The sequence below is a fragment of the Acanthisitta chloris genome, unplaced genomic scaffold (genome assembly GCF_000695815.1).
Source record: "Acanthisitta chloris isolate BGI_N310 unplaced genomic scaffold, ASM69581v1 scaffold1790, whole genome shotgun sequence".
Lineage (NCBI taxonomy): Eukaryota > Metazoa > Chordata > Aves > Passeriformes > Acanthisittidae > Acanthisitta > Acanthisitta chloris.
In genome coordinates, this window is record NW_008653151.1 from 58,281 (window position 1) to 72,630 (window position 14,350).

General features: G+C 39.3%; 1 protein-coding gene across 1 annotated transcript in view; it reads left to right on the top strand.

Annotated features, from left to right (window-relative positions):
• The window catches only part of PRKDC (protein kinase, DNA-activated, catalytic polypeptide), a gene marked incomplete at both ends in the record, with an annotated part of 71,857 nt that extends 57,745 nt beyond the window's left edge, over nt 1-14,112 (top strand). The window contains 14 exons of the mRNA XM_009079510.1: nt 356-564; nt 1,007-1,145; nt 1,714-1,902; nt 2,402-2,626; nt 3,256-3,364; nt 4,052-4,163; nt 5,702-5,891; nt 6,999-7,173; nt 7,261-7,451; nt 9,600-9,780; nt 10,300-10,460; nt 11,842-12,053; nt 13,192-13,279; nt 13,969-14,112. Of these exons, the coding sequence (XP_009077758.1) occupies nt 356-564; nt 1,007-1,145; nt 1,714-1,902; nt 2,402-2,626; nt 3,256-3,364; nt 4,052-4,163; nt 5,702-5,891; nt 6,999-7,173; nt 7,261-7,451; nt 9,600-9,780; nt 10,300-10,460; nt 11,842-12,053; nt 13,192-13,279; nt 13,969-14,112 (2,325 nt within the window). The remainder of the gene's footprint in view (nt 1-355; nt 565-1,006; nt 1,146-1,713; nt 1,903-2,401; nt 2,627-3,255; nt 3,365-4,051; nt 4,164-5,701; nt 5,892-6,998; nt 7,174-7,260; nt 7,452-9,599; nt 9,781-10,299; nt 10,461-11,841; nt 12,054-13,191; nt 13,280-13,968) is intronic.
• Nucleotides 14,113-14,350: the final 238 nt, after the last annotated feature.

The window sequence follows — 14,350 nt, forward strand, 5'->3', positions numbered from 1 at the left end:
GAAATGCAGCTGCTATGTAGCAGTCACCATTCTGCCAAGAAACACAGGGAAAGATTCAGGCTGTCAATGTGTCTGTCCACCTCTCTCCCACTTCCTCAGTCTTTCTGTCTAGAGAATTGTCCCATGTCTTGGAGACAGACAGAGTAGGTGGGGTTATTCTGTACTGTTCTGTGTCCGAAGAGCAACAGCACAGAAGGAAAAGATTCCAGTTTTCCTAGAGTTGGGAACTTCTGGAGACCTAATGGCTTGTTTCCAAAGCTTGCACTGTAAGAAAAGGGTGGTGACCTGTATAAGGTAACCCTCGGTAGAGTTTTAGACCAAGTTAGACAACCTGTTGTTTTGTTTTATTTCATAGGAAATGAGTTACCAGCACAGAGAACTACTAGAACTGGATTCGGCTAACGTGAGCACGAGCTGCCTTGCAAGTTTGCAGCAGCCAGTGGGCATTCTTCTTCTGGAGCATGCCTTGATGACTCTGTCCCCTGCAGAGGAGCCCCCGTCCAAGCGGATGCGTGGGAGGACAGAGCTTCCTCCAGATGTGATCAGATGGATTGAACTTGCTAAGTAAATTCTTGTTTGAGACAATTTACTCCCGTTTAGGTTTGTCATGTGAAGAACTCTGCCTTTATGGCTTACGGGGTTTCTGTTTTAGTCTTTTTGTCTTTTAGAATTAGATACGCTTTTAGTTTCTTCTCAGTTAATTACTGTCTTTCAGTTAGAGCAGTTAGACATAACATCTGTGGACTCTGATGATGCTATCAGACTGCTGAAAAACGTCTTGCCCATAGCTTTTCAGCTGCAGGAGTTGTTGCATTACCCTACAAGATGAGGTTTATGTAGTTAAGTATGTATTTCTGATCTTATATAAAAATATTTTTTTCAATTCCCAATTACGAGCCGATAATTTTACTGCTTATTGAATTGATATTTCTTGAATAGCTTCTGTTTGCATTAAGAAACATCTGTTCAATTAATTAAAAGATTTTTTTCTCTTCAATTTCACTAGGCTCTACCGATCTCTTGGGGAGTATGATGTCCTTCGTGGCATTTTCAGTGGTAAGATTGGGACTAAGGAACTTACACGGAAAGCATTGTTGGCAGAAGCAAGGAGCGATTATGCTGAAGCAGCTAAATGTTATGATGAGGTAAAATGTCAGCAAGATTTTTAGGGTTTTTTTCATAAATTTTTCATTACTTAAAACTAATCAGTCAAAACTAAGCATTCTGAGAAGCAGCATATTGTTTAAAATGTCCTTGTGTTTTATTTGATTGATGGTTCAGTCTGTAAAGACATGGGAACAGATGAGCAGTCACAACAGAACAGTAGACATGTTGCTTCTTTTACTGTTTGTTCCAAAACTTCACATGTGCAATTATCTAGGCAGACAATTAAGACAGCGTGGGCACACTGCAACCCTAAGAGAGCAAACTGCATGTGTTCATGGCAAGGAAAATCAGATCCCGAGTTAAGGATCTCTAACCTTCTTTTAAAGTGTTCACTCTTTAAAAATTCAAGTTTGCTAAAGATAACTACCTGAAATTAATTTATATATAAACACTGACAAGGTTGAATTTTCTGCATTTAATGTTACTGTCACACTCTGGTAAATGGATAGATATTTATAGGAGACAGTGACTTAGAATTGAAGCTAGTGTCAGATTCCAGCTGAGAACCTTTCTCTCCCTGTCTTCCCCCACACGTTCATTCCCAAGGCACTCTCTAAAGAAGACTGGCAAGATGAAGAGCCAACAGAAGCAGAGAAGGACTTCTGGGAACTCGCATCTCTGGAATGCTATGACCACCTCACAGAGTGGAAAGCTCTGGAATATTGTGCTACCATTAATATTGATAGTGGAAAACCTCCAGACCTAAGCAAAACATGGGATGATCCATTTTTTCAGGTTTTTATAAATTACTTCATTGATACTGCACTATTTCTCAGCAGGGATATGCTACAGTATTGTGATTGTGGGTGAAAATCGATTGCATTATTTGGGTTGCTTTAGCATGGAAATGAGCAGAAAGTGATGTATAAAAATAGTTGAAGCAATTGCTTCTGCTATTTTTATGAAGTTTAATTTTCACCTCAAGTCTACAGCTGATGCTGTAGGACCAGCTTTATCAGCACTTTCTTCCTTTTGCAGTCTTTTAGTTGCTTTTACAGGTTTTGTTTCCTGTTTTAAGAATTACCAAACCACTGGTTTTGAAACTGGTAGAATTTGCTAACAACTTCTTCAGCTATCAGAAAATGCTGCTGTGATTTGTTTGCAAATTAGAATTTGTCTGAAGGAAAAACATTTAAGAAGACCTTTCAAAATTCTTATATTTATTTGATCTGCCACTGATAATAAAGAAAAATGTTCCATTCCTAGAAATAAAGACTGTATTTTCACCTTGTAGGAGACATATCTGCCCTATATAATACGCAGTAAGTTGAAGTTACTGCTCAATGGGGAAAATGACCAGACTTTGCTGACCTTTATTGATGAGGCAATGAAGACAGAACAGAAGAAAGCCATTATAGAAATGCATTACAGCCAAGAGCTTAGCCTCCTTTACATCCTGCAAGATGATTTTGACAGAGCCAAATATTACATTAGCAATAGCATGCAGATCTTCATGCAGGTAACAATCTCTGCTATCTCTGCTATGATTTTTCTGCATAAACTCCTTAGCAATGAAACTGTTGTTGCTATTGCTGCTGCTGGATTATACTCTCAAGAGAAACACTTGCTCAAATAAAATGAAATCTAGTTGCCTTCCATACCATGTGACAAAACTTTCCCTTGAATTCACTGCTTGCAGTGATGAGAGGTAAGCGAGCCAGTAGAGTGCATCTCCCCATTTTAATTTGTTTTCTTATTCTGATTTAATGTTTTAGAAGTTTTAAAGAGTAATTTTTTGTGCAGATAATAGAAGTTTTATTTCATTCATCTTTTCAGAAGCCTCCTGTCCCCAGAAGAAACTTGAAAGGAATATTGCATTGAGAAATTACAGGTTCCATCCATTATCAAGTTTTGATTAGACTGTGGGACTTGGCTAAAACCTAGGATAGGGATTGCAGCTAGAATACGCCTCTGTGCTTGTACAAAGCAGAGTTGCTCTCTGATTACAGGCTGATAAATGACTTATAAAAAGTTGGGTTTTAAAGCACAGTGTATAGCAGCATCAGATCAGTGTTTTGTAGAGCACTGAATAGAACCACGTTGTAAATTCTGTCTATGAAATCTTTCGTTCTCTCCCTTTCTTTTCAGAGCTATTCCAGTATTGATTCTTTGTTGTATCAAAGTCGAATGACCAAACTGCAGTCTGTACAAGCATTGACAGAAATACAGGATTTCATCAATTTTATGACCAAGAGAAGTAAAGATATTTTTTTTTAGTGATTTTTCCTTTCATTGTGTTAAATAATCATGGTTTCCTGAACATTGAATTTCTCAGCTCCTGTTTGAAGGAATATAAGTCTGGAATTACTTCTTACTGTCTTGCTGATAGTAAGAACTACCATAGTTCTGTAAGATAGGCTTGAACATAGTTCTGTGTTCTATTGCAAAGTTCTGTTAACACAGCTCTTGTGATAAAATTGAAGTTCCTCTTTTTAAAGTGTGCGTAGTAATTTTAAACTAAGATTTTTTGCTGGGCTCACTTTTGGTAGTAAATAGTGGTCAGCAGATCTGAAAGATAAATATGGTGTGTAATTTATAGCTGCTGATGTAGGCATGAAGCACAAAGTTATGCACATAGACCAAATTACGTATTAAATTTAGTTAATAATTCCACTATATTCCAGCATGTTACTATATGGAAAGGAACCTACCCAGTGGTGATTCACAGTGATAGTTGGCACCATTGTCCTTTTGAATCTCCTGTGCTTCAGCAATAAACAAAAGCAATATGATCACTAAGTAGTGTGTTTAGTGCAAGCCCAGAGATGCAAGTGGGTTGCTTTATTGTGGTTTTCTGGCTTGAACGTTAGACTATGTTTTGTTTAGTCCTTTTTCACACTGTTTGGCTTTAGATGCATTTAAAGTTTTCTTAATTGATTTCTAGGTAACTTAGCTTCAGAGGCTTCCCTTAAGAGACTTCTCAGAATTTGGACAAGCAGATATCCAGATGCTAAAATGGATCCTATGAACATCTGGGATGATGTCATTACAAATCGGTAAAATTACATTCTTGGGTTAGCTTAAGTTCTGTCTGCCTGTTGAGTTCTGAGAAATGCTTTTCCTAATGCTTGCTTTCGTGGTTGGGGGGAGGTGATCCAGTGTCTGACTGGGTTTTTTCCACCATTGTAATAGCTTTATCAGTGTAACTGGGGGATTCGTGTGACTAACTTGTGGTGAGGAGAAAAGAAGGTTGAGAAATGGTCAGAGAATAAACCATATTTTGATAGCGAAACATAGATGTTTAGGCATTTTATTGCATCGGTGACTCCATGCACTGTGCAAGCTAGTCCACCTCAGCAGCCCTTAAACACATCCACTTGTAATTGAGTGATTAGCTGCATTTAGCTCAATGAAACACCACATAAAAGGCCAGTGTGTTATGAATAAAAATACTTGCCTACTTTTGTAGGCAGTTCCAAAATGAGGGAGCATACAAAATAAGCCCAGCCCTGTCACTGTCAGTGTGTCACCTGTTTGTAGGAAAGTGAATGATCAGTGCTGTAATTGGAGACTTCTACTGTGCAACTGTTGCTAGAAAGAACAAAGGCTCTCGGGAGACTCCTTTGGATTAGCTCCCAAAAAGCTGGAATGCTTTTTGAAATGTGAAAGTTTTCTGTCCTTACCATGGTATCTGTCTTCATCCCAGCTCATTCTTCCAGTGCAAATCTTGATTAGCTCTCTTTTCTTGAGGAGCAACTTCAACATGTCTGCTGATACATACTTTGCTCTGTAATTTATTTTGTTATCCCTTGGTGTCAGGAAAGCATTGGCTACAGAAGAGCTTGTTGCAGTTCAATATTAGGCAGAATACATGGCATGGCTTACTTCTTTGCAAAGTTTTAAAACATTTATGACTTCAAGGATTGTCAGTGTCTTGATGTGCTTTTAGAAAACCTTTATCTCATCTTAAATTAGTAACAAGGGATGTGCCAAGTGCCAGTTCAGAATGTAGAGCTATCCTCTGCATTGAGTAACTGTCTACATAATGAGATGTGCTATTAAATTGAATAGGACCAGTTGTGGAATGAAGAGGATTCAGCACTGTTCCATGGCAATTGCCTTTCAAAACCTGAGTATGGCTGCTGATCTTTCCTGCAACACAGATTTCAGTGTTGGCGTGTGTTGATGTGGTATACATTAGATTAGCAGGTTGACATAAAATACAGCCTGGCACTTAACACTAAATAATTGAGACTCCTGTTTGGTTGGACTTCTGTCAAGTTGGAATGCAAGTTATGGCTTCATGAACTTAGGAATTGTAGCTATGATTTTAAAAGAACAAACTAACAAAAAATCCCACTCTGTTATGGACATTTTCTAATATTAATCTCTTCTGTTCAAGATCCTAGAATGCTCTCAGGGTCATCCTGTCCCCTGTTATTGGTTTCCAGATTCTGAGGGCTTGCTAAAGGTGATCACTGTAGCTTGCCATTTTTTCTTAGCTTTGTTTACTGTTAGGCAGATTAATACATCTGAATGTTCATTCTCTTGAATGTATACCAGAGTGATTTGTACTCCTGTTGTCATTTTGCAGGTGTTTCTTTCTTGACAAACTGCAGGAGAAACTTCCCTCTGATCAGGCCAATGATAGTATGGAGGTAGATGAAGAATGCAGTGCTGATGAACCAATGGAAATAGATCAACAGGGTGAAGACATTTACTCAATGATTAAGAGCTGCAAATTTAATATGAAAATGAAGATGATAGAAAGTGCCAGGAAACAGGTGACTGTACTGTCTGATAGCTTCCAATTTGATGAGAAAATACATAGAAACTACAGTTAGAAAAGCCTTTGGGTGATCTTGGATACTCTTTTGCCAGGACAGACCTTGTCTCTTTTTGCCCCTGCTGTCCAGGACATTCTGAAAGCTCAAGAAAGTCAGTTCCACAGTGAAAGAAAACAAATGGATAAATGTTAATTACAAAGTTGATGATATTTTGTCATTACTGGAAATGTGCCTGAGGGCCCCTTTGATCCACAGATGGTTTCTGACACTCTAAAGAGCAGATAAAGTATCTGAAATGCTTCAGTTTTTAATGGAAGGGATGTTTGCAGCCAAACATTATGCTTTCTCATTTACAAACAGTCTTTTCTGTAGAAGAAAATAAATTCTGATTGAATCAATATGACTTGCTTCAATCAGCAATGCTGAAATATTTTTATTTTACAGTTTTCATTAATGCTGTTAGATTAACGCTTATACAAAGAACTAAAGCTAAGTGACTTAGAAATCTTGTTTGGAGTCTGGTTGTTAAAGAGACTGAAACAAAGTCTTTCTGATGATGAGCCTTTGGTGTTTCAAGCTTGAGACATGATGAGTAATATTTAAGTCGAGGTCTCTCTCCTGAGGTGCTACAAAAATCTCGTCATTGGCAAGAGTTTATTTTAAGCAGTATGTTTAGCAAATATAACATCATTGCAGTGTTGACTATATACTCTTGAAGGAGTAAATGAAAACTAAGATTTACTTTAATGTTACTTACATGAAGCTTTTCATCAAAACACAAACATAAGTGATTTGCTTAATGGTATTATAAACCAAGTTACATTTCCCATATGTGTTTGTACTACAGAGCAGTTAATGCCTGTTTAGTCATACAGATGGAATTATTTTCTCAGTTTGTTAAAGCTCTAGTCTTCCCTTTTTTTTCCTATTTACATTTCTCTATTAGCACAAATCTGTTTTTGACTGAGACCTGGCAAGCAGTGAGCATCTCCTCATCTTATTATAACTTCACTTAAATCTTCTCATCCATTACTTTGGTTGCGGAAAGGGCTTAGTTCCTCTTCAGATATATTATCTGAAAATTCTGTCTTAATCTGAATACAGAACAGCTTTGCAGTAGCCAAGAAGCTTCTGAAAGACCTGCGCAGAGAAGCCAAGGCGAGGGAGGACTGGCTGGTGAGGTGGAACTACGCCTATTGCCGCTTTACACACAGCAGCAGCCGGAACCTGAGCTGTCCTGAACGTGTGCTCGCCGTGTTAAAAACCATCTCCCTGCTTGGTAACAGCCTGCCCTTTGCTTCACCTTGTTTATTATACAAAGCTGCTTTGTTGTCGACTTACCAACTTTGTTTTTGAACTCCAACAGAAGATACCAAATCTGACTATCTTAACAAGAACATAACGGCCTTCCGAAACCAGAATCTTCTTCTGGGTGCTACATACCACATCATGGCTAATGCTCTTAGTCAGGATCCAAGATGTCTTGAGCAAATTGAAGAAGAAAAGGCTGGAAAAATATCACTGCTATCAGGAGAAAGTCTTGACAATCCTGAAAAGGTAAAAGAGAGGGGAAAACCTTCTAGGTTTTTCAGTATGGTAATCTCTACTTCATTAGGTATTGATGGATATGGATACATACAGAGAATATGAAACTTGTCTGATATTAGCAGTGATTCGTCCAGGAACGCCAGCTAGAGAAAGCAAAAGAAAAAAGAGTTGTGGTTGCTGTTTTTTCTGGTGTTTGCTCTCCTGGAGTTCTGCACCACTGTAGCCTTTTTAACTGTGAGCATGTCCTTGTGTTTCTCTGCTCCAGCATTCTATGTGAAGGGCAAAGACATAGTCATAGCAGCTGCATGCACAGTGGAAAGACAAGGCTTGGGATCTTCAAAGAATGCCTTCAATTCTCCTGGGCATTTTTGAGCTGCTTCATGCTGTCAGACTGTCTTATTTGATAAAGAGATCTTTATAATACTGATACCCTTATTTTATCTAAATAATTTTAATGATAGAGATGAGAGGGATTTTTAAGGCAGCGCATAAGCAGGTCATCTTTCCTAATTTTGGGGAGGTGCACATTTGAAGAAGACAGTGACAGACTGTGCTGCATCTGAAACCATGTATGTTGTCAGTTGTCCCAGATGCTGTACCACTGACTTCTTGTCTCTCAAATTGATTGAGAATTTGAAGTACCACTCCTGACTTATTTCTGTTAATTACTAAAGCCACCATAAAGACCCTTATATATGAACCATATTGGTAAAAAGCAGCTAAAAGCTGTTCTTGATTTGTAATTTTGTGGGTGTTAAAGTAAAGCAGATCAAGAAGAGATTCCTGCAAAAATGAGATTATAAATTTTCAGGTGTGTAGAAACTTAAGCAAAATCTTAAGCTGCATTTATTAGCTAATTATTAAGAGCATTCTTCTTAAGGGAATCTAAAAGGTGAGCATAAATGTCTTCTGTGTCAAATGAGTCAGATTGTGATACCAAATATTTCAATAAGATTAAGAAGCTTAGCCTTACTATTGAGCTTAGTATTAAGCAGTACCCTGGAAGTCTCCCTCTACCTACCTGAAATTCACACTATTTAATTTCAGTTACAGCATTTAGTGAGACCAGCAGGACCAGGGAAACAATTGTCTCACTGCATTCGGCAGTGGTAAGGCCACACCTCAAATCCCATGTTCAGTTTTTGGCCCTTCACTCCAAGAAAGACATGAGGTGCTGGAGTGTGTCCAGGGAAGGGCAACAGAGCTGGTGAAGGGTCTGGAGCACAAGTCACATGAGGAGTGGCTAAGGGAACTGGAGTTGTTTGGTCTGGAGAAGAGGAGGCTCAGGAGGGACCTTTTTGCTCTCTAGAACTACCTGAAAGGAGGTTGTAGTGAAGTGTGAGTCAGTCTCTTCTGCCGTGTCTCAAGTGAAAGGGTGAGAGAAAATGGCCTTAAGTTGTGCCAGGGAAAGTTCAGATTGGATATTGGGGCAAAATATTTCACTGAAAGAGTGGTTAGGCATTGGAGTAAGTTGTCCAGGAAGGTGGTGAAGTCACCATCTCTGGAAGTGTTCAAAAGGCATCTGGATATGTGGTACTTGGGAATATGGTTTAGGGGTGATTATGGTGGTGCTGGGTTGACAGTTGGACACATGATTGTGAAGGTCTCTCGCCCTTGATGATTCTGTGATTCTGTAAAAAAATCTTGTCAAATCTCTCATTGCATGAGCTTCATTAGAAATGCGTGATTCATATTACTGAGTTTGTAATAGGGAAAAGACATGAGATTCAAAATAGTTTGATGCATGCTTTTTTTAACACAAATTGTAAGTGTAGCTGTTATGCAGATGCGGCAAGTATGTCTTAATAGGGAAAAAAACCCCGAAGTTTTATTATGTTTTCTGTTAACTGTTTCCAAAAACTCTCTAGTAATGTTAACTTTCAGTTAGAAAAAATTCACTTAACATGTCCAAAGACTAATGTAAGTTTAAAGTATGGTTTATATATTGCCACTGAAAATTGTGGAAATGAAAGTTCTGGAAATCACTACTAGAAATAACATCCCAGTTTTTTTCCTTTGTATCAGCTGCTCAAAGCATTTTAAAGCAGTTAAAGTTTTGTCTACTCAGGACTTGCAACGAAGCTCCAGTTTCAGAAAGAATTATTCAATGCTACTTGCTAATGTGTGTTTTTTTCCTCTCTTATGGTTGAATTTCAGGTATTGGCAGGTCTGAACAAGAAGGCTTTTCAGTGCTACAGCTGTGCTGTGAGGAAGTCTGAAGAGGAGGTGCAGTCCCACTCCGTGGAACATGTGGACGTGGTGGGAGTTGTTGATGCATATATGACTTTGGTCGGTTTCTGTGACCAGTGTCTGCGTAGGGAAGAAGAAGGCTCACTTGGTTAGTCAGGTTTTCTCCTAAGCTTGTGAGGTGGATTTATCTGTGATACGTGAGCTTCTGTGATATGCAGATCATCTCCCTGAGCAACATAGCTTGAATTTAAATGGAACAGTTTGTCCTCCAGTTCAGCAGTATTTATATTCCTTGGTTTTGCCTCCACTATGGCTGCTAGCTTTGGTACTAATGAATCACTTGTAGTCTCCCTCTCACTTGTGAGAAGTATATCATATCCAGCAGATACTTCCCTTGTTCCTTCCCAGACCACAGCAGCCTTGTATTTAAAGCAGGCAAGATACCAGCAGTGATGCAGCTTCCTGATAAAGCTAATCCTTACAGTCCCCAAGTACATGTGTTACAGATGTGTGCAGTTCAGACAGATGGGAAGGAGAACAAAGTAAAAATACAAAATACACTTTAACAAAAAAGAAACCAAATTGTAAAGATGAATGTTTTGGATGATCAAAGGCATGGAACAAGTGATGGTGTTTCTGATAATTCTTGTCTAATGTCTCTTGGCAGAAATTAACACTTCAGATCTGCAGCTATTCCCAGCTATTGTGGTGGAGAAAATGATAAAAGCTTTAAAACTGAATTCCAGAGAAGCCAGGCTGAGATTTCCTAGACTGCTACAAATAATTGAAAGATATCCAGCAGAGACATTGGGTCTAGTGACACGAGAGGTTAGTTGCTTCCATTTTTCTGGCAGCAAATGCTGCTATAAATCAAATTTAAAAGGTGGGGGTGGAGATTGGATGGATAGAGAGGTTAGACTGGTAAGTTTTGCTTCAGGTAAATCAGATAAATTTTATCCCATCGTTGTTCCTTCTTTTTTCTCTAACTTGGTGAGTCTAATTCATATGGACAGAAAGCTTTTTCTTAAAAGTTGAACTTTTAATATTATTTATTTAATAATATTATTCTGATTCCAAATGTTAGTTTGAAAGCTGCTGGAGAAAAGCTGTGCTGTGTTTTGTTTTTGTTTTGAAGTTGTTTTTTCCTTCAGATCAGTCTAAATGGGCTGATAAAGGTGGTTAGTATTAGGGTGAGGAACGTATCTTATTTCTGTAGGCTGTTCCATGTATGCAGGAAGCTGGCGGCTTTTCCAGAGTCATTCCATGTCTCCCACCTTTTCCTGTCCTTCTTCACTTCAGAGGTGGTTACAACTTTTTCCTTCTTCATATTTCTTTCTTTCCCTCCCACCTTCCCTCAACTTGCCCTGCTATTGCTGTTCCATGGCAGGATACCATGAGCCTTCCCTGCTGTCATGGGACAGATAAGCTGAGACCTTCTCTGTGCCTGTTCCTGCCTTGACCTGCCCATGTTTTCAAGCCCATGTCATTTTGCTGGTTTGAGCACTAGGCCCTGTCAGAGAAAGAACTCAGATAAGACAGAAACATCAATTACTTATCCCAAGGAACTCTGAAAGTAGCAAAAATGGCTGCAGTGCACAAGGTGTGTGTACAGTGGAACACCAAAGATTCAAACAGAACCTGACACCTGGCCCAGTTGACCAATCCTACTCAGAACAAGGAGTTCACCAGGCTTTTTTTTATTCTCTCCTCTGTCTTTCTGTGCAGTAAATACTGGCAATCTGATCTTAAACACTTAGAAATTTTTAAAGTTGTAGGAAGGACAAAACTGTGGTAGGAATTTCGTTTTTTTCCTTCTTGGTTTTTTTCTAATCATGGTTCCAACCCAGTGGTGTTTGAATTGAATCCTCTCAGATTTTTGAGTTGTTAGTATATGATGATAAAATATTATTATATTGCATCCAGACAGAAAAGCCACAAGTTTGAGTGTAAAGCCTCATGTTGGTCAACAAACTGCAGATCTTTATCATGGAAAACTATTAAGCAGCAGCATTGGTGGTACTAGTAATAATAATGATAATTAAATCTGGGCTTCATTGGGGGATGTTTTGTGTAACCTAGTTGACATTCTCTCTTTCCTTTTCATGCATTTCTGTCTGTCAGGCTGGGCTGGGGAGCAGTTTTATTTGTTTGCTGTGTTTGGTATTTTTGAGGAGGACCCAAGTTGAAAGCATTGTCTGTGCTTTTGCAGCTTTCTTCAGTTCCCTGTTGGCAGTTCATTGGTTGGATTAGCCAGATGATGGCACTACTTGACAAGGATGAAGCAGTAGCCATACAACATCCTGTTGAAGAGATTGCAAATACCTATCCCCAGGCAATCATCTACCCTTTCATGATCAGCAGTGAAAGTTACTGCTTCACAGATACTGCAACTGGATGGAAGAACAAGGAGTTTGTAGAAAGGTGAATTTTCAATTGGAGCAACTCTTTTGTATGTTTTTATTCAGGAGTGGACAGATTTATTTATTTTTCCTAAACAAACTCTTTTCTTTAGGGGGCCTGAGAAACATTAGAGGGTAGTCCCACGCACAGGGAGTTTTCATTTAGAGGCACAGAGAAAAGTGATACATCAGCTCTGTCAGCGTTAGACGTACACAAGTTGGTCGCCTGAATATTTTATGAAGGGCTGGGTACACATAGCCCACAGGCTGTGGGAAGTTAGCATTTTTCCCACATAGAACAAGTAGGCCACAAGAGGCAGCCCCTTTTTCCATGTAATTCTGTAGAAGCCAAAATTTTTTCTTCTTACTGCTGCTCTACTGAGATGGAGGAGTAATCTAGTGTATGATTACACTCTTACTATAGTGGACTTCACAGCAGTAAGTTGGTAACTGTCAGAGATGAAGCTTGCTTGGACATTTGCAATTTTCCTAATACCAAGAGAAAGCAGATATGTTTAAATAGAATAGGTGCTTATACCAGGCTTCAGAGAGTGCAGTGAAGTGGATGCATGTTACCTTGGGGAAGGACAACTCTGGGTTGTGGTGTTCTCTGCTTAGTCAGTATGCAACATGCACCTTCCTCTACAAGCCCTCCCTTGCCCATTTTGCCATGAGTTCATCCCCAGGTGAAAGTCAGCTTGTATCACACAGTGCAGTAGGTCCACTAATACAATTTTGGGTGTCTTTCTGCCTTTTCTTTTTTTCCCCCCAAATCTCTGATACATTTGCTGAATTTCTTTGCTTAAAATAAGAAGGTAAAGTCTTGTGCTTCACAAACAGCATCACCCTTCAGTAACTGTCACAACAGGATGTACAGTCTGGTTAATGCACATTTCTGTTTCAGGGATGCTTTCCACTCCCTCACCAAGCTCCTATTTTCATAGTGGGGCACTTAATTAAAGATTGTGAGCTAGATGGCATGTTCAGTCAACACATAAACAGTCATGCAGCCCAAGAGAGAAATCTGAGGGAGTCCTACCTACCTCTAGATTTATTTTACCAGATTCTTCTGTAGCACACAGTCTGGATCATTGCTCATCTCCAGACTAGGTGGTGATGGTGGTTTCTGTTGTGCTGAGGTTTTTCTTTTTCTTTTAAAGGATCAAGAGTAAGTTGGACAGAGGAGGAGTAGTTCAAGATTTTGTTCATTCCTTGGAACAGCTCTCTAATCCTGTAATGATTTTTAAGGTAAAGTGTAGATTTTTATTTCCCCCCTTGCCCTCATTCCTCACCCTCTGTTTAGAAGAACAAGTGCTGGGCGGAGACTGACACAGTTCAGTTGACACCACAGCCACAGGAAGCGGTTCAACCCAGAATCAACTGATGATGATGATGTTGGGGTGCTGTCAGCAGCTTTCACTGGCAGTGGTCTCCTTCCTTTGTGCCAGCTGGCTGTTCTACACTAGCCCTTTTCAACTTTCTCCTTCAGGGTCTATGCCCTGCCCCATGATCAGTTTTCCTTAAGCGTTCTGAAACCATTGCAGAGTTAGCATTTGTGGTCATCTCTGTAATTCTGGACTACTTGTGTTATGCCCTTTCACTGCTGGGCATTCCTATCTATGTTCTGACCCCTTTGTCCAAAGGATTCTTGTCTTCTATTTGTTACCACTCCTGACCCTATAGAGGCTTTCTTAGTTTGCAGTAGAGACTATGGTAGTAAACATAATTACCATAATAAAGTAGAAACGTTTTATCAAGATACAGAATGAAAGGGAATTATTTCCATAGTATTCTGATTACTCTTGTTGGTTGTCAAAAGACACATAACAATCAACTGTTAGTAAATATGCTAACCCCAGACCAATCTGAGTGGATTACTGAAGAACAAGGGTCAGTAAACTTTTTCTCAGTACTCATCTGTTTCCTTCTGTTTGCAGGATTGGGTGGAGAGTGTCAGAAATGAGTTGGTAAAAACTCAGAGAAGCAAAAAGAAGCTTAAGGAAATGTATGAAGGAATGTACAAGAATTTGGGAAATTTGGAGGCTCCTGGCCTTGGATTGTTGAGGAAAAAGTTTATTCAGGTATGTATGATTACTGAGTAGTGTTGGCATCATGTGCTTTTCTAGAAGACACTAGAAACTCAAAGGAGGGAACCAGAATCACAGGTTTTACAGGTGCTGCAGTATTTGATGAGACTTGATCAAGTCAAGAGTACAGGACTGGGATTTCTTTGCTAGAAGCCATGGACTTAATATGGTTCAATTTCCACTTCTGAGTGCCCTGCAGGGCTAAATGTTCCCTCTTACTCAGCTTCTGCCT